This window comes from Monodon monoceros, unplaced genomic scaffold (genome assembly GCF_005190385.1).
Source record: "Monodon monoceros isolate NGI ecotype Baffin Bay Population unplaced genomic scaffold, NGI_Narwhal_1 Super_Scaffold_18, whole genome shotgun sequence".
NCBI lineage: Eukaryota > Metazoa > Chordata > Mammalia > Artiodactyla > Monodontidae > Monodon > Monodon monoceros.
In genome coordinates this window covers 138,247,244-138,268,409 of record NW_021703774.1, presented here as the reverse complement: position 1 = coordinate 138,268,409, position 21,166 = coordinate 138,247,244, and the positions used below count along the sequence as shown (strand labels likewise).

At 37.1% G+C, this 21,166-nt stretch overlaps 1 protein-coding gene across 3 annotated transcripts in view; it reads left to right on the top strand.

Annotated features, from left to right (window-relative positions):
• The window catches only part of OSBPL9 (oxysterol binding protein like 9), a 171,008-nt gene that overhangs the window by 29,305 nt on the left and 120,537 nt on the right, over window positions 1-21,166 (top strand). For all 3 annotated transcript variants that reach the window (XM_029229110.1, XM_029229112.1, XM_029229111.1), the window contains exon 2: window positions 405-455. In XM_029229110.1, coding sequence (XP_029084943.1) covers window positions 405-455 — 51 coding nt within the window. The remainder of the gene's footprint in view (window positions 1-404; window positions 456-21,166) is intronic.

The following is a 21,166-nucleotide window of genomic DNA, read 5'->3' as shown; positions in this document are numbered from 1 at the left end:
GTGTTTCTCAAAACGTGGTCTTGTGTTTGCTTGAGTCAGAATCATCTGGGAGTGATTCTTAAATCCCCAGGTAATTTGTCGCCTTCCAGGTGACTCTCAAACTTACTAAAATATGAGAAACATATTTTAGTTGAGAGTTAAGGGCTATGAAGGAGGAGTGAAAATATAGTGTAATATATGTTACATTTAAGGTACACATAAAATTCTGTGATTAGTTTTTTTTGTATAGACTAAAAACATTTTAAACCTCCCAATTCCTATCTTTAAGTGATGGTGGGGTGATGTGGGGTGGGGATGGGGAGAAGGGAGGAATATTACTATAAATGTTGTCTCTTTATCCCTAGATGATTTTAAAAACAGTCTGTTTATCTTTTATTCATTGAATGTTTTTGTTTTTCTTTTAGTCCAAGGACAAAATGATGAGAGGCTCTCGCAGAGGATGTGTTAGACTCAGAGTGAGTATTTATTCATTTTTATGATAACCAATTCCGACAGAAAGAAAAAAAATATTTTGACAGATTAATGGGAGTCTAAATTTAGTTTAGCTCCTTTACTTAATTGTTAGGGCAGGCAACTAAGGCTCAGAGAAAAAAAAAGAACTTCTCCAGGGTAACTCCAGAACCAGGACTAGAACTCAGTTCCTTTGGCCCATGATTTAATGTTGTATCCATGACTTAATGCACCTACTGATTTTTTTAACCTCTATTTTATATCCAGGGACGGGCTGGAAATTAAATGAGTTGTAGTGTTGGCAATAGCGCAAACAGTAGAAAAAAACTGAAAAATCCCCACTTTCAGCTGCTTAGTTCTTCCTGTTCAACACTATTTAATAATGGTTTTTGTAGCAGTGATGTCCAATAGAAATATAATGTGAGCCACATATACATAATTTAAAATTTCTGTAGTAATCACATTTAAAAAGCAGGTGAAATTAATTTTAATAATATATTTTGTTTATGCCAGTATATCCAGAATATTATTTAAACAGGTAATCAATACAAAAATTATTAATGAGGTATTTTACATTCTTTTTTTCATACTAAGTCTTTGGAATCCACTATGTCTTTTGCACTTATGGCACATCTTTGTTCAGATTAGTTGTACTTCAGGTGGCCTGTAGGCACATGTAGCTAGGGGCTACCTTATTGGACAGTGCAGGCCTATAGCTTCAGGCTGCTTTCAATTGCTTGTTCAATTTCCACTGTGGTCCAAATAGCTAAAGACAAGAAAGAATGCAGCCTTGGGGATATAATTTCTAGTACTCCATCGTATCTAAAGAAGGGCCTACCTCTATCATAACTTGATAAATCAGCTTCTAGTGACCTTTTCTTCTTTCAGGCTCCTGTTGCTTGCTTTCTGCCATCTTTTTTCTGCACCCTTACTTTTGAAAATGTAAATGTAAATATTTGGTAAACATACGATTGCCTTTATTAGCAGTAGTTAATTGGTAAAAATGGGAAATAACTGAGAAAAAAACCAAATTCTAATGGAAAAATTTTGGCACTGAGAGAGGAGTAAGTATGGTGAATTTACAGGATGGAAATGAGACAGGCTTGTTTTGAACAGATGTTGTATATGTGATAGCATAAAGATTTTTGAAAATTCAGCTTATTATACTGTTTACTGTTTTTTTTCCATTCCTTTGGTTTTGCTTTTGCCTTCTTGGTTTAATTGCTTTTCTAACCACTTGCCATTGACCTCAGTCACCCCTCAGTCTGGTATGAACTGCTTTCTTGGCTTGAGATAGACTCAATGGTGAGACTTTGGCAGAGCTGCAGTGAGACAGCTCTTCAGTTGAATTCAATCTGGATTTGGGCCGCTGTCTCATTGTTACATTTAATGTGCTATTTTTTTCTTTTAAATATAGCTTAATTAATTATTAACCCTTGTGACTACCATCTAGGTTAAGAAATAGAATTTGGCCAGTTACCTCGGAAGGCTCTCTATGTGCCCCATTCAAATTACAACCACCTCCCTGTCTCTTAAAGTAACCATTGTTCTTTTATAGGAATCACTTCTTGGATTTGCTTTCCTAAATTCTATATTTTATATTACCCATTTAAAAAAACTTGATATCTTTTGTTTGCAGTTATGTATTGAAGAATCCAGACCCTTTGACCTGTAGGAGCTTTCCATAATGTAGATTTTATTGATTGCATACTGGTGCAATTCAGCGTGTTCCTCTGTCTCTGCTTTTCTTGCAAATTGGCAGGTGGATCCAGAGACTGGATCAGACTTAGGTTTGATCCCTTTGGCAAGACTATAGGCAGTGTTGTGTTCTTTTATCAGTAGACACATGATGTCTGGTTTTTGCTCTTTATTGATATTAGCAACTTTTTTTTTTTTTCCGGCTGCATCACACAACTTGCAGGATCTCAGTTCCCCAACCAGGGATTGAACCTGGGCCATGGCAGTGAAAGCACCGAGTCCTAACCACTAGGCCACCAGGGAACTCCCAGATATTACCAACTATTGATGCTCAGTAGCTAGATCCATTTGGGGGTTGCAAAATTATGATATTTTATCATTTTGTTTTAATTTTTATCAGAAATAATTATATAAGGAAACATTTCTCTTCATCTGTTATTTAATTACCCAGTGGTACAGTTCAAATAGACAGGATAAATAAATGCTCGATCATTTCCTTTTACTTACTCAATGTTCAAGATAATGAATTGACAAAACAATACTCATATATATATCTATATATCCAAAAGAATTGAAAGCACAGCCTTGAACAGATATTTGTATACACATGTGCTTTTCGTAGAAGCGTTACTCACAATAGCCTAGAGGTGGAAGGAGCCCAGTGTCCATATGATGGATAAATGGATAAACAAAATGTGGTATATACATACAGTGGAATACTGTTTAGTCTTAAAAAGGAGGAAGGAAATTCTGACACATGCTACAACATGGATGAACTCTAAGGACATTGTGCTGTGTGAAATAAGCCAGTCACAAAAAGACAAACATTGTTTGATTCTACATATATGAGGTACCTAGAGTTGTCAAATTCATGGAAACAGAAAGTAGAATGGTGGTTTTCAGGGGCTGAGGCAAGAAGGATTAGGGATTTCTTGTTTAATGGGTACAGAATTTCAGTTTGAGAAGATGAAAAACTTCTGGAGATGGATGGTTAGGGTGGCTGCACAACAATGCGAATGTATTTAACGGTACTAAGCTGAACACTGAAAAATGTTAAAATGGTAAATTTTATGTTATGTGTACTTTACCACAATTAAAAAACTCCCACCATTTATTATCTACAGTTCTGTAGATCGGACATCTCAGAAAGATTCTCTCCTTGTTGAAATCAAGATATTGGCCAGGCTGGGCTCTTATCTGGAGACTCTGAGGAAGACTCCAAGGCGAGAATCTGCTTCTAGGCTCATTCAGGTTGTTGGCAGAATTCAGTTCCTTGTGGTTACAGGACTGAGGTCCTCATTTTCTTGCTGGCTGTCAGCTTGAGATCTGCTCTCAACTTCTAGAGGCTGTACATACTCCTTGTCATGTGGCCCCTCCATCTTCAAGTCAGCATGGTGCATAGAATCCTTCTAGTGCTTTAAACCTCTCTGACTTTTCATTTCTGCTACCAGCTGCAGAAAACACTCCACTTTTAAAAGACCTCACATGATTAGAATAGGTTACACCCACCAGATAATCTTTTTGCCATGTAATCACTTCAGTGATTACTCATCCTGTACATAATCACTGCAGTAACATTTCATCATATTCACAGTTTCCACTCACACTAAAAGGGGAGGAGAGAATACAGGGGCAAGGGTCATTTGGGGGGGGGTATTTTAGAATTCTACCACACAGCATGACAAAGAAGAACTAGACATACCTGTGTTTGAATCTTATTTTTGCTCCTTGCTTTGTTGACTGGAAGAGGGAAGCTATCTGTAAGCCTCCTGAGCTTGACTTTTCTCTCCTTTAAAGTGGGGATTATAATACCCTTGCAGAATTTTGTGAGGATTAGGCACTTGACACATAGATGGAAGCTGTAAATTAGTAGTGTTCATGTGTGTGTGTGTGTGTGTGTGTGTGTGTGTGTGTTTTAAGAGGTTCTGTGGTAGTTTCAAGAAGCAGAACTGCCATTTGGCTTCCTATTTAGGAAACATCTGGAGAGTTTGTTTGCAATATAGGTTCCCAAGTCCCACTCTCTAGAGATATACTGTTTTAGAACTGGGTCTGAAACCCTTATTTTTAAACAGATTCTCCAGGTGATTGTGTTGTACAGCCAAGATTGGGACCACTAGTGTAGTAGAATCAGAGAGACCTGGAGCTGAATCTCACTCAGCTTACACTCCTTACTGACTCTGTGCCTTTGGGCAAATTTCTTAACCTCTATGAAAATAACATATAACTTGCAGGGTTGTGAGGTTTAGCAATTATGCATGTACAGAGTTTGGCACATAGTGTATATCCAATATATGATAACTGCTGTGGATGGTGATGACGGTGATGACAGTGGTGGTGATAGACAATGCACCTATCATCTAGATTCCAGATGAGCTTAACGAGCTGTCATTGACCTGTACCACAGATCTCTCCCCACCTCTTCATACATCCCATCCTGTGTTCCAATCACCCTGTACTTCTTCATGTTTCCTCATTGCTTCTGACATATATTTTTCTTATGTCAGGAATGTTCTGTGCCCTTATTTGGTGAGCTCATCTTTAAGAGACTTTTCAAAAGGTGTTTCTTCATGAAGCGTTCCTGATCCACATCCTTCTAGCAGATTTGCTTCTCTTCCATTTGTCAATTATATCCATGATAGTACTTTTACATGGTACTACACGTTAAGTAGCCTGTTTTCCCCAGTCAATAGCGAGTTCCCATCCACTGTCATACGTGCCTGGTACACTGTAAGTAGGTTCTCAAAAAATGCTTATTGTTGATTTCATGTGTTTATAAAAATAAGGAATACATTTTGGGGAATTTGCCTCTACTATAGTTTACATACAAAAGAAGTATGGAAGTTATGTTAAACACAGCATGAGCCAGTGGTATGGATGTGTTTTATTTGAAAAAAAAAAAAAAAGCAAAATACCCATGTGGTTTTAGGCCACATGAAAGAAGATTAGGAAGAGGAACCAGCAGTTATTGAGGAAGCTCTTTGGATCAGTTACTGTGCTGGCTGATTTTCATTGACATTCCCATGCAATCCTCTCAGGCTAATGGTGTTATTTCATTTGACGAATGAGGAGACTGAGACTCAAGTTACATTTAGTAACTTACCAAAGTCACACAGTTAGTAAATGGTGAATCTGGGATTGAACTTGGGTCTGTCTCATTCCAAAACCGTGTACAGTCCATAATGTTACCAGGATCCTCTTCTTCTGTTTTTTTTTGGTCGTACCATGCTGTATGAGGGATCTTAGTTCCCCGACCAGGGATCAAACCCGTGCCCCCTGCAGTGGAAGTGCGGAGTCTTAACCACTGGACCACCAGGGAAGTCCCTGGGCTTCTGTTCTTCTTGACTAGAAGAGTCAGTGCAGACGCTCCAACCTGATGCAAGGACATGTAAAACCAGTGGAGGAAAACCATTTCCTTCCCCTCTACTTTCTTTGACTGTATTGGTGGCAAAGTGTGGCCACTAGATGGTGCCCTTGCCTTGATGGAAAAGTAGAATATTGGTTGAGTCCTGGGGTCTGATTTTTTCTGTCCTGAGACTCACCAAAAAGCAAAACATCGACATTTCCAGGTAAAATCTGAAAAATGGAGAAGTAGTAGCATTAAAGAGGCAGTGTGGGGTAGAGACAAGAACAGACCAAAAATGAAATGGAATTCAAATCTGGATTCTGCCACTTACTAGCTTTGTGACTTCAGGCAACTCATCTATTCAGTTCTGAGTCCTATTTCCTTTAGCTCTGGAATGGTCTCATGTCATTTACTCATATAATTATGAATATCAAATTAACTGATACATTAAAAAGTATGGGACTTGCCTGGTGGTCCAGTGGGTAAGACTCCATGCTCCCAATGCAGGGGGCCTAAGTTCGATCCCTGGTCTGGGAACTAGATCCCACGTGCATGCCACAACTAAGAGCCCGCGTGCAGCAACTGACCTGGCATGGCCAAAAAAAAAAAAAGTATCCAAACACAATGTTTAGGACTTAGGTTCTTTTTTTTTTCTTTTTTACAGTTATAAGGGACTTAGGTTCTTAATGAATGGTAGTTACTGTTGTAATTAATAATTCCCGGCGAGAGGAACCAACATGGCGGAGTAGAAGGATGTGCTCTCACTCCCTCTTGTGAGAACAACAGAATCACAAGTAGCTGCTGGACAGTCATCGACAGGAAGACACTGGAGCTCACCAAAAAAGATACCCCACATCCAAAGACAAAGGAGAAGCCACAATGAGACGGTAGGAGGGGCGCAATCTCAGTAAAATCAAATCCCATAACTGCTGGGTGGGTGACTCACAGACTGGAGAACACTTATACCACAGAAGTCCACCCACTGGAGTGAAGGTTCTGAGCCCCACGTCAGGCTTCCCAACCTGGGGGTCCGGCAACGGGAGGAGGAATTCCTAGAGAATCAGACTTTGAAGCCTATCGGAATTTGATTGCAGGACTTTGACAGGACTTGGGGAAACAGAAACTCCACTCTTGGAGGGCACACACAAAGTAGTGTGTGCATTGGGACCCAGGGGAAGGAGCAGTGACCCCATAGGAGACTGAACCAGACCTACCTGCTAGTGTTGGAGGGTCACCTGCAGAGGTGGGGGTGGCTGTGCCTCACCGTGAGGACAAGGACACTGGCAGCAGAAGTTCTGGGAAGTACTCCTTGGCGTGAGCCCGCCCAGAGTCTGTCATTAGCCCCAACAAAGAGCCCAGGTAGGCTCCAGTGTTAGGTTGCCTCAGGCCAAACAATCAACAGGGAGGGAACCCAGCCCCACCCATCAACAGTCAAGGAGATTAAAGTTTTTACTGAGCTCTGCCCACCAGAGCAACAGTCAGCTCTACTCACCACCACTCCCTCCCATCATGAAACTAACACAAGATCTCTTAGATAGCCTCATCCACCAGAGGGCAGACAGCAAAAGCAAGAAGAACTACAATCCTGCAGCCTGTGGAACAAAAACCACATTCACAGAAACATAGACAAGATGAAAAGGCAGAGGGCTATGTACCAGATGAAGGAACAAGATGAAACCCCAGAAAAACAACTAAATGAAGTGGAGATAGGCAACCTTCCAGAAAAAGAATTCAGAATAATGATAGTGAAGATGATCCAGGACCTCGGAAAAAGAATGGAGGCAAAGATCGAGAAGATGAAAGAAATGTTTAACAAAGACCTAGAAGAATTAAACAACAAACAAACAGAGATGAACAATACAATAATTGAAATGAAAAATACACTAGAAGGAATCAATAGCAGAATATCAGAGGCAGAAGAACAGATAAGTGACCTGGAAGACAGAATGGTGGAATTCACTGCTGTGGAACAGAATAAAGAAAAAAAAATGAAAAGAAATGAAGACAGCTTAAGAGACTTCTGGGACAACATTAAACACACCAACATTCGCATTATAGGGGTCCCAGAAGGAGAAGAGAAAGAGAAAGGACCCGAGAAAATATTTGAAGAGATTATAGTTGAAAACTTCCCTAACATGGGAAAGGAAATAGCCACGCGAGTCCAGGAAGCGCAGCAAGTCCCATACAGGATAAAGCCAAGGAGAAACACGCCAAGACACATAGTAATCAAATTGGCAAAAATTAAAGACAAAGAAAAATTATTGGAAGCAGCAAGGGAAAAACGACAAATAACATACAAGGGAACTCCCATAAGGTTAAGAGCTGATTTCTCAGAATAAACTCTACAAGCCAGAAGGGAGTGGCATGATATACTTAAAGTGATGAAAGGGAAGAACCTACAACCAAGAATACTCTAACCAGCAAGGATCTCACTCAGATTCGATGGAGAAATCAAAAGCTTTACAGACAAGCAAAACCTAAGAGAATTCAGCACCACCAAACCAGCTCTACAACAAGTGCTAAAGGAACTTCTCTAAGTGGGAAACACAAGACAAGAAAAGGACCTACAAAAACAAACCCAAAACAATTAAGAAAATGGTCATAGGAACATACATATCGATAATTACCTTAAACATGAATGGATTAAATGCTCCAACCGAAAGACACAGGCTTGCTGAATGGATACAAAAACAAGACCCATATATATGCTGTCTACAAGAGACCCACTTCAGACCTAGGGACACATACAGACTGGAAGTGAGGGGATGGAAAAAGATATTCCATACAAATGGAAATCAAAAAAAGCTGGAGTGGCAATACTCATATCAGATAAAATAGACTTTAAAATAATGTGACAAGAGACAAGGAAGGACACTATGTAATGATCAGCGAATCAATCCAAGAAGAAGATATAACAATTATAAATATTTATGCACCCGACACAGGAGCACCTCAATACATAAGGCAACTGCTAACAGCTCTAAAAGAGGAAATTGAGAGTAACACAATAATAGTGGGGGACTTTAACACCTCACTTACACCAATGGACAGAGCATCCAAAATGAAAATAAATAAGGTAACAGAAGCTTTAAATGACACAATAGACCAGATAGATTTAATTTATATTTATAGGACATTCCATCCAAAAACAGCAGATTACACTTTCTTCTCAAGTGTGCATGGAATATTCTCCAGGATAGATCACATCCTGGGTCACAAATCAAGCCTCAGTAAATTTAAGAGAATTGAAATCATATCAAGCATCTTTTCTGACCAAAACGCCATGAGATTAGAAATGAATTACAGGGAAAAAAATGTAAAAACCACAAACACATGGAGGCTAAACAATACGTTACTAAATAACCAAGAGATCACTGAAGAAATCAAGGAGGAAATCAGTAAATACCTAGAGACAAATGACAATGAAAACACGATGATCCAAAATCTATGGGATGCAGCAAAAGCAGTTCTAAGAGGGAAGTTTATAGCTATACGAGCCTACCTCAAGAAACAAGAAAAATCTCAAATTAACAATATAACCTTATGCCTAAAAGAACTAGAGAAAGAAGAATAAACAAAAACCAAAGTTAGCAGAAGGAAAGAAATCATAAAGATAGGAGCAGAAATAAATGAACTAGAAACAAAGAAAAGAATAGCACAGATTAATAAAACTAAAAGCTGGTTCTTTGAAAAGGTAAACAAAATTGATAAACCATTAGCCAGACTCATCAAGAAAAAGAGGGAGAGGACTCAAATCAATAAAATTAGAAATGAAAAAGGAGAAGTTACAACAGACACCACAGTAATACAAAGCATCCTAAGAGACTACTACAAGCAACTCTATGCCAATAAAATGGACAACCTGGAAGAAATGGACAAATTCTTAGAAAGGTATAACCTTCCAAGACTGAACCAGGAAGAAATAGAAAATATGAACAGACCAATTACAAGTAATGAAATTGAAGCTGAGATTAAAAATCTTACAACAGGGCTTCCATGGTGGCACAGTGGTTGAGAGCCCACCTGCCGATGCAGGGGACACGGATTTGTACCCTGGTCTGGAGAGATACCACATGCCACAGAGTGGCTGGGCCTGTGAGCCATGGCCACTGAGCCTGCGAGTCCAGAGCCTGTGCTCCGCAATGGGAGAGGCCACATGGTGAGAGGCCCGCATACCGCAAAAAAAAAAAAAAAAAAAAATCTTCCAACAAACAAAAGTCCAGGACCAGATGGCTTCACAGGTGAATTCTATCAAACATTTAGAGAAGAGCTAACACCCATCCTTCTCAAACTCTTCCAAAAAATTGCAGAGGAAGGAACACTCCCAAACTCATTCTATGAGGCCACCATCACCCTGATACCAAAACCAGACAAAGGTACTACAAAAAAAAAAAATTACAGATCAATATCACTGATGAATATAGATGCAAAACTCCTCAACAACATACTAGCAAACAGAATCCAGCAACAAATTAAAAGGATCATACACCATGATCAAGTGGGATTTATCCCAGAGATGCAAGGATTCTTCAATATACACAAATCAATCAATGTGATACACCATATTAACAAATAGAAGAATAAAATCTGTATGATCATCTCAATAGATGCAGAAAAAGCTTTTGACAAAATTCACCACCCATTTATGATAAAAACTCTCCAGAAAGTGGGCATAGAGGGAACCTACCTCAACATAATAAAGGCCATATACGACAAACCCACAGCAAACATCATTCTCAATGGTGAAAAACTGAAAGCATTTCCTCTAAGATCAGGAACGAGACAAGGATGTCCACTCTCACCACTGTTATTCCTCATAGTTTTGGAAGTCCTAGCCACGGCAATCAGAGAAGAAAAAGAAACGAAAGGAATACAAATTGGAAAAGAAGAAGTAAAACTGTCACTGTTTGCAGATTACATGATACTATACATAGAGAATCCTAAAAATGCCAGCAGAAAACTACTAGAGCTAATCAATGAATTTGGTAAAGTGGCAGGATACAAAATTAATGCACAGAAATCTCTTGCATTCCTATACACTAATGAGGAAAAATCTGAAAGAGAAATTAAGGAAAGACTCCCATTTACCCCTGCAACAAAAAGAATAAAATACCTAGGAATAAACCTACCTAGGGAGACAAAAGACCTGTATGCAGAAAACTATAAGACACTGATGAAAGAAATTAAAGATGATACCAACAGATGGAGAGATATACCATGTTCTTGGATTGGAAGAATCAATATTGTGAAAATGACTATAGCAAAGCAATCTACCCAAAGCAATCTACAGATTCAATGCAATCCCTATCAAATTACCAATAGCATTTATTATGGAACTAGAACAAAAAGTCTTAAAATTTGTATGGAGACACAAAAGACCCGAATAACTAAAGCAGTCTTGAGGGGAAAAAAACGGAGCTGGAGGAATCAGACTCCCTGACTTCAGACTATACTACAAAGCTACAGTAATCAAGACAGTATGGTACCAGTACAAAAACAGAAACATAGATCAATGGAACAAGATAGAAAGCCGAGAGATAAACCCACGCACCTATGGTCAACTAATCTATGACAAAGGAGGCAAGGATATACAATGGAGAAAAGACAGTCTCTTCAATAAGTGGTGCTGGGAAAACTGGACAGCTACATGTAAAATAATGAAATTAGAACACTCCCTAACACCAGACACAAAAATAAACTCAAAATGGATTCGAGACCTAAATGTAAGACCAGACACTATAAAACTCTTAGAGGAAAACATAGGAAGAACACTCTTTGACATAAAACACAGCAAGATCTTTTTTGATCCACCTCCTAGAGTAATGGAAATAAAAACAAAAATAAACAAATGGGACCTAATGAAACCTAAAAGCTTTTGCACAGCAAAGGTAACCATAAACAAGACGAAAAGACAACCCTCAGAATGGGAGAAAATATTTGCAAATGGATCAACAGACAAAAGATCAATCTCCAAAATATATAAACAGCTCATGCAGCTCAATATTAAAGAAACAAACAATCCAATCCAAAAATGGGCAGAAGACCTAAATAGACATTTCTCCAAAGGAGACATACAGATGGCCAAGAAGCACATGAAAAGCTGCTCAACATCACTAATTATTAGAGTAATGCAAATCAAAACTACAATGAGGTATCACCTCACACCAATTAGAATGGACATCATCAGAAAATCTACAAACAACAAATGCTGGAGAGGGTGCGGAGAAAAGGGCACCGTCTCGCACTGTTGGTGGGAATGTAAATTGATACAGCCACTGTGGAGAACAGTATGGAGGTTCCTTAAAAAACTAAAAATAGAATTACCATATGATCCAACAACCCCACTACTGGGCATATACCCAGAGAAAACCATAATTCAAAAAGACACATGCACCCAATGTTCATTGCAGCACCATTTACAATAGCCAGGTCATGGAAGCAACCTAGATGCCCATCAACAGACGAATGGATAAAGAAGATATGGTACATATATACAATGGAATATTACTCAGCCATAAAAAGGAACGAAATTGAGTCATTTGTTGAGATGTGGATGGATCTAGAGACTGTCGTACAGAGTGAAGTAAGTCAGAAAGAGAAAAGCAAATATCGTATATTAATGCATTAATGTGGAACCTAGAAGAATGGTACAGATGAACTGGTTTGCAAGGCAGAAGTTGAGACACAGATGTAGAGAACAAACATATGGGCACCAATGGGGGAAAGCCGTGGGGAGGTGGGGATGGTGGTGTGTTGAATTGGGTGATTGGGATTGACATGTATACACTAATGTGTATAAAATTGATGACTAATAAGAACCTGCTGTATAAAAAAAAAATAAAATGAAATTCAAAAATATAAAAAAAATAATAATTCCCATTGGTAAGATGAATTTCAGATTTTGAAGAATCTTATGGGGTCTTAGGAATCGCCCTAGTAATCACCAAATATATTGTGAGTTTTTGAAAACTATTAATCCATGTGTGACTTAAAGTACCTCTTTTTTTATCCAATGCTTCATTCACTGAGTACTTCACTTCATTCACTGAGTACTCCATATATCAAGTGTGCTGGTCATCAGAGTTGACTGATTCCCTGAGGGATACGTCCTCTGTATTCTCTTCTTTTAGTCCATCACAAGAGAGTTCAGCAGTGTACCATGATAGATTATTAATAGTTTTAGCACTGACTTCTTCCAGGGCTTTATTTCAATGATTCTACATTATTTTTTCATATGTTAACATCTGTGGCATTGGGATACATTTTATAATCATTGATGTCTTAGAATGGTTACAATTAGGTATTTCTAGGTTAATGTATAACCTTAAGAATGTCTTTCCCCCTCATCCTCTTAGATCTGCATCCTTTTGTCAATTGTTTTATCATTTCATTATGAAAAAATACTTTATTGATTTATGCCTTTTTTGTTAATTCACTAGCTTTTGTGGAAACATCATCTCTTCTCTGTGAATTTGACCCTGAAAATGTCCTTTCTTGGGCAAGATGTAAACATCTGTTTAATCTCTGTGATTGGTACATAGATGTCATTAGTGCTATATTTTCTGAATGTTTATAATATTTTATGACTATAAATTAAAAATTTTTTAAGTGATGGAAAAAGGTATTCCAGGAAAATATTAACCAAAAGAAAGCTAGGAAATAGTATTAACATCAGAAATAATAGACTTCAAGTCTTGCCTGGATTGATTTCAGAAAGTAAACCTAAATTTCATTCCAGTAATTGTATAGCCTTGCAAGTTTTGCAGCTTCTAAATAAAAATCCCTGGGAATCTAATAATGAAGTGTTGGTGGTTAATAAATAAATTAATAAATAATAGACTTTAAGAAAAAAATTTCAGTTGTATGGAAAAAGAGAATGCCCCAAACCCAGTGTCACATACATAACATTCTCTGACAGCAATGGAATAAATTAGAAATCCTTTATAAAACAGTAGCTACATGCCACCTCACACACATACTTGTAAATAATTCATTGGTAAATGTAGAAATTATAATGGAAATTATGAAATATTTAAACCTGAATGATAATCAAGGTACACATGTTAAAACTGCATCTAAAGCAGTCTATGATTTATAATCTTAAATGAATATATTATAAAACAGAGATTAAAAATTAATGAGCTAAGCATTATATTCAAAAAATTAGAAAAAGGGCTTCCCTGGTGGCGCAGTGGTTGGGAGTCCGCTTGCCGATACAGGGGACGCGGGTTCGTGCCCCGGTCCGGGAGGGTCCCACATGCCGCGGAGCGGCTGGGCCCATGAGCCATGGCTGCTGAGCCTGCGCGTCCGGAGCCTGTGCTCCGCAACGGGAGAGGCCACAACAGTGAGAGGCCTGTGTATTGCAAAAAAAAAAAAAAAATTAGAAAAAGAAAAAAGTAATGATAAAGAAAGTAGAAAGAGAAAATAAAGGGAATATTTAGGCCAGAGTCCCTTATTAATGTAGATGTCAAAATCTTGAGCAAAGTACAGTAAACCATACCCAGTAATGTGTAAGCAAAAAGTATTATGACCAAACAGAGTTTATTCTAGCAATACTAGGATGCTAATTTTATAATTAATTAAGATAATTTACCATAGTAATAGACTAAAAAGGAAAATTACATAACCATCTGAATAAATGCAGAAAAAGCAGTGAATAAAATGAAACATGCATTCAAGATCAAACAAGTTAGGAATAGAAGAGAACATTCTTAACCTGATAAGGAGTATTTTCTAAAATGCTCCAGTGTTCTTAATAGTGAAATAGTAGAAGCATTCTCTTTAGAATCAGTAGCAAGACAGAGGTGCCTGCTTTTGCTGTTTCTTTTTTTTTAAACTGAAGTATAGTTGATTCACAATATTATGTTAGTTTCAGGTACACACCATAGTGATTCAGTATTTTTTCAGATTATATTCCATTGTAGGTTATTTCAAGATAATGACTGTAATTCCCTATGCTAAACATTATATCCTTGTTGCTTATCTATTTTATACATAGTACTTTGTATCTGTTAATCCCATACTCCTAATTTGTCCTTCCTCCCTTCTCCCCTTTGATAACCACAAGTTTGTTTTCTGTATCTGTCTGTTTTACACATACATTTATTTGTAATATTTTTTAGATTCTACATATAAGTAATATCGTACAGTATTTGTCTTTCTCTGTTTGCCTTATTTTACTATGCATAATCTCTGGGTCCGTCCACGTTGCTGCAGATGGCAGTAGTTCATTATTTTTTATGACTGAGTAATATTCCATTGCATATGTATGTGTGCGTGTATATATACATACATATGTATGTATATATATAAACATATACCACATCTTCTTAATCCAGTTGCCTGTTGACAGGCACTTGAGTTGCTTCCATATCTTGGCTATTGTAGATAGTGCTGCTGTGAACATTGGGGTGCATGTATCTTTTTGAATTAGTATTTGTTTTTTTCTGGATATATACCTGGGAGTAGAATTGCTGGATTGCATGGTAGTTCTATTTTTAGTTTTCTGAGGAACCTCCATACTGTTTTCCATAGTTGCTGCACCAATTTACATTCCCACTAACAGTGTACAGTGGTTCCTTTTTCTCCACATCCTCTCCAACTTTTGTTATTTGTAGACTTTTTTGATGTGAGGAGTGAGGTGATATCTCATTGTGGTTTAGATTTGCATTTCTCTAATAATTAGCAATGTTAAGCATCTTTTCATGTGCCTGTTAGCCATCTGTATGTCTACTTTGGAAAAAAGTCTGTTCAAGTCGTCTTTGATTGAGTTGTTTGTTTTTTTGTTACTGAGTTATATGAGCTGTTTGTATATTTTGGATATTAACCCCTTGTTGGTCACATGATTTGCAAATACTTTCTCCCATTCCATAGGTTGTCTTTTTGTTTTGTTGATGGTTTCCTTTGCTGTGCAAAAGCTTTTAAGTTTAATTAGGTCCCATTTGTTTTGTTTGTTTTGCTTTTATTTATTTATTTTTGCCTTGGGAGATTGGTCTGAGAAAATATTACTACGATTTATGTCAAAGAATGTTCAGCCTATGTTCTCTTCTAGGAGTTGTATGGTTTGTGATCTTGCAGTGAGGTCTTTAAACCATTTTGAGGTTTTTTTTGTATATGCTGTTAGGGAATGTCATAATCTCATTGTTTTACATGTGACTGCTTGGTTGTCCAGTTTTCCCAGCACCACTTGTTGAAGAGATTGTCTTTTCTCCATTGTATATTCATGCATACTTTGTCGTAGATTAATTGACCGTAGGTGTGTGGGTTTATTTCTGGTCTCTCTATTCTGTTCCATTGACCAATGAGTCTGTTTTTGTGCCAGTACCATGCTGTTTTGATTACTGTAGCTATATAATATGGTCTGAAGTGTGGAAGGTTTATACCTCCAGCTTTTTTCTTTTCTCTCAAGATTGCTTTGGCAATTCAGGCTCTTTTGTGGTTCATGTGAATTTTAGGGTTATTTGTTCTAGTTCTATTAAAAATGCCATGAGGATTTTGATAGGGATTGCTGCTTCTCTAAATATTGTACCCCGGAGGTCCTAGGGAATGCTATAAGAGAAGATACAAAAGATATAAGGTTTGGAAAGAAGAATCAAAATTAGTACTTGCAGAAAATGTTTCTGTAACTGTGCTAGGGGCCCTGGCAAACATATAACACAAGAATAAGAAACAAAAGAATTTGAAGAAAAAGGATTGGAAGTGAAGAATAAACATTATTGATATTTGCAAATGATATGATTGTCTACATTAAAAAAATCCACAAGAATCTAAATAAATACTATTTAAATGTCTCACCTTCAGCAAAGCTGTGTGGTGTGGCCAAATAAATAAAAATTTAAAAAAATTAAAAATTCTATTTAAATAGTAACAAGAACTCTAAGTCACCTAAGAATATATTTTATAAGATAAATACATTCCTTTGATGGATAAAAAATGTAAACATCATTGAAAGACTACAGGAAAATCTGAAAATAGATAAAGCTATCTCATCTTCTTGCTTACTAGACTCAATATCATGTGTATGTTTATTTCTCCTAAATTAATCTATAAACACATGTAATCCCAGTCAAAAATCTCAGTTAGGCTTAAAAAAGAAGTTGACAAGATGATTCTAAAAGTCATTTAAAATGGTAAAGGGGCAAGAAAATTTTCAAGAATAAGGAGTTGGGGGACTTGCCATTCCATATGTTAAGACTTTTTAAATGAAACTATTGTAAATTAAAATAAGTATGATATTATTAGTATAAGGGGAAGGAAATAGATCAGTGGCATAGAAGAGAAAGCTCAGAAACAGAACCACACATCAATGAGAATTTAGTATATGACAGCATTACAAACCAGACACTATCACTCAGTAAATGAAGCTGGATCAATTGGCTCTGCCCATATGGAAAAAAATAAAATTATTCCCTACCTCATGCTATGCACAAAAATAAATTCCAGAGGTATTAAAGGTATAAAATGAAAATTTATACTTATAAGAGTTTATAGAAGAATGTCCTTATAGTATCAGGATAGAGGAGGATGTCTTAAAACACAAACTATGATAGGAAAGATTGGCAGATTTAACAACATTCAAATTTTAAAACCTTTCAACAGCAACAACAAAAGACACCATAATCAAAGAGAAAGACAATCATTTGGCAGGAGAGAAAATATTTACAATGCATATAGTTGACAAAGGATTAATATCCAGAATATATAAAGAATTCCTACAAATCAAATAGACAAAAAGAAAATCCAAAGAACACATACAAATCAGTAGAAAAGAAAAAAGAATGCCCCAAAAGAAAATGTACAAAGGATAGACTCAATTCATATAAGAGGAAATAAGAATGGCAATAAATATAACTAGATTCTTATTCTCAGTAATTATCAGAGACTCTAAATTAAAAGTTCAGTAAGATAGTATTTTCATCAGTTTGCCAAGGATTTTTAAAGTCTGATTTTATCTAGTGTTGGCCAGTGATTGGGGATATAGGAACTCTCACACAGTGCTGATGGGAATATTAATTGGTACAACTGCTCAGGAGAGCAGTTTTGTAGGTCTTCAGTAAGGTTGAAGGTACAACTGATTCTACATAAAAATGGAACTCTCTTCCATTTCAGAGGGTTTGCTTGACATTTTCTTGCAGAAGTATTGCCAGGAGACATATACAGTGATGATTATTGCTGCATTATTGGAATAGGAAAAATAAAAAATAACCTAAATGTTCTACACAGTGGAATTGAGACATTGTGGTATACTTATAAATACTATATAGCAGATAAAATGTACATACATATTCTCAACATAGATAGTATATGTGTGTATATGTATGTATATACATACATATACACACATACATATTCTTGACATGAAAAGTACATATATATGTATATATATTTATTTACTCAACATGAACAAACCTCAAAATAATATTGAGTGAAAAAAGGAAAGCAAATTGTTCACCACTCTACTAGTCATCAGAAAATTCAATAAATACTTGTTGAAACAATGAATGATGCTGAAGTGGGGGCATGCAGCAGTGTCTTTGGTGAGCAGGCTGGACCTTAAGCTTTCCTGCTTCCCTCTATATTGTTGACTCTTCTTTCTTCCCTTTAAACTATGTGCTCTTGCAGGGCAGAGATATATCTTATTCCTATATATATCCCCTGGCTGTCATTGCTCCTGGCCCAGAATAGGTATTTAATAAGTATGTTGAAGTAATTAGTGAATATTGCTTATTATACCTATGCCCTGTTAAGAACGGCCTTTGGATCAGGAGTTGCAAGACCTGAATTCTCCTGTCTTTTAGTTGTAGGACCTTGGGCAATTTTTTTTTACTTCTCTGAGTCTCGGTTTTCTAATTTCTAAAGAAAAGTAATACCTGTTCTGCCTAAATGTGTTATATGAAAGTAAGATCATATACCATAAGGTCATATAATGTAATAATGTAAGAATGTTGTATGAATGTAAGACTTCTAATATTTCAGCAGTGAGGGAAAGTATGTGGTTGTAGAGTTGCAGTGGGAGTAGCTGTGCTGTGTATTCTTAGCACTGTCAACGTTCCTTTTAGGAGCTGTGTGAGCAATCTGTGTCCCAGAGGAGTCATCATTCCTTTTTTATTATCTTTGGAGCCAGTTTACCAGTTTACTTTTTTCTTCTTACAAAGGGAGATTGGCCCTAAAATAGCCAGCGTTCTGTTTTTTCCCAAGGCATGAGAGCAAAACTATCTTTCTGTCTTTGGTACCAGAACTATGATTCATGTCTGAAGTATGTTTGTGTGTATATAAGAAAGGAAAAGAGGTAAAGTCAGGAAACTCAACTGATTTCATGACTCCATCTTCCATTACTTTCTGGAACCTGGATAGTGTGACCTGGAGCAGCAGGCACCTTGGTGAGCCCAAGTACTGGCAGAACCTGAAATGTTGATCATCTGAAACCTTCAGAAGAAAAATCATGGAAAGTCTTTGAGTGATATATATGTTTATTATGTTGGCACAATGGGTCATAAAAGCAGGGACAAAGTAAAAACTTTGGTATATTGATGGGTTAGCATAACAAAGAACTTTGGTTAATGATAGAGTATTATTCCATATATGGATTAACAAAGGGAGTTTGCTTTACCAAATGTAAAAGATAAATAGTATAAACCCAGATAAGGGGAGAGGAAGGATGTTTGGTGGAAGAGAGCTTGGGGAATTGGTAAACGTCAAGCTGCCCAACTATAGAATTTCATGAGAGATGAGAGGTAGGCATGGAGCAAATCACTGAGGGCCTTTGGGCTAGGCCATGATAGAGTGACCATATCTCCTATAGCAGGACACTCCTGAGAATAAAGGGGGTTCTATTCATTATTAGGCTAAGATAACAGGAATAATCTGGAACTGTTGCAGATAAACCAGGTTATACAGTCACATTATTTGAAGGTAAAGAACAGCCACTGATATGATTACATATCCTATGAGGAGTGGGAGGTTAAAATAAATTTTAGGCAGGAGACTTGGACAAGTCTGAATAATAATCTTGACTGGAAGACACTGAGAGAGGTGGGCCATTTGCTCGCTGAGGTTGTATAATTGAGAAGGATTGTTGGTGTTGTTTTTGTTGTTAGAGAGTCTTGGCACATGTAAATGAAGTTGGGAAAGAGCCAATAGAGAGGGAGAGGAGTTGAAAATTGGTACAGTAAGAGATCTGAGGAAAGGTAATAGGCACCATTATGACAAGTGGAAAGGAAGCAAGAGTGGGTATAGATGCAGGCGAGTCTTTAGGTGGGAGGGCATAGCAGGTTTAGAGTTCCTACCTGATGACTGCTTATGCTGTTGAGGGTTCAAGGAAGGTAGAGAAGATTTTAAATAGCTACAGCGGACAGTGAAAGAGAGACCAATAGCAAGACAAGGATGCCCCCCACTACCCCTGTATTCAACATTGCCAGCCACTCTAGGGTCAGTCTTACACCAGGCAGTCCTAGCCAATGAATAAAGCAAGAAAAATAAATATAAGGTATAAGGATTGGAGTAGAAGAAATAAAACTGTTATTATTCATAGCAGCTTTAATTAAGCATACAGGAAATCCAAAAGAATCTGCAGATACTATTAGAATTGATAAATGAATTTAGCAAGGGTACTGGATGCAAGGTCACTATAAAAAAATAAATTGTATTTCAATATATCAGCAACTAGTAATTAGAAAATGATTTTTAAAGAATAGAGAACATTTACCATAGCATCAAACATTAATTACTTAGAAATAAATATTAAGAATAGGGGGGACAAGACATTTACTCAGAAAACTATAAACACTGAAGTTAAAAAAGACCTAAATAAGTGGCAATCCCAGTCTGTTCCCAGTCAGTCCAGTCAGTATCCTAATAAGTGTGTGTGTGTGTGTTTGTGTGTGTGTATGTGTGTGTGTGTGTTTGTAACTTGTTCCACTGCTGACTCTAAAATTTACAAAGGGCCAAGAATACCCACTTTGTTAAAAATTTATTTATTTTTCTTATTAGTCATCCATTTTATACACATCAGTGTATACATGTCAACCCCAATCTCCCAATTCATCACACCCCCACCCTCACCCCTTGCCTCTATCCCCCCTTGGTGTCCATACGTTTTTATCTACTTCTGTGTCTCAATTTCTGCTCTGCAAACCGGTTCATCTGTACCATTTTCTAGGTTCCACATTAATGCATTAATATACGATATTTGTTTTTCTCTTTCTGACTTACTTCACTCTGTATGACAGTCTCTAGATGCATCCACGTCTCTACAAATGACCCAATTTCTTTCCTTTTTATGGCTGAGTAATATTCCATTGTATATATGTACCATATCTTCTTTATCCATTCGTCTGTTGATGGGCATCTAGGTTGCTTCCATGACCTGGCTATTGTAAATAGTGCTGCAATGAACATTGGGTGCATGTGTCTTTTTGAATTATGGTTTTCTCTGGGTATATGCCCAGTAGTGGGGTTGTTGGATCATATGGTAATTCTATTTTTAGTTTTTTAAGGAACCTCCATACTGTTCTCCACAGTGTCTGTATCAATTTACATTCCCACCAACAGTGCGAGACGGTGCCCTTTTCTCCACACCCTCTCCAGCATTTGTTGTTTGTAGATTTTCTGATGATGCCCATTCTAACTAGTGTGAGGTGATACCTCATTGTAGTTTTGATTTGCATTACTCTAATA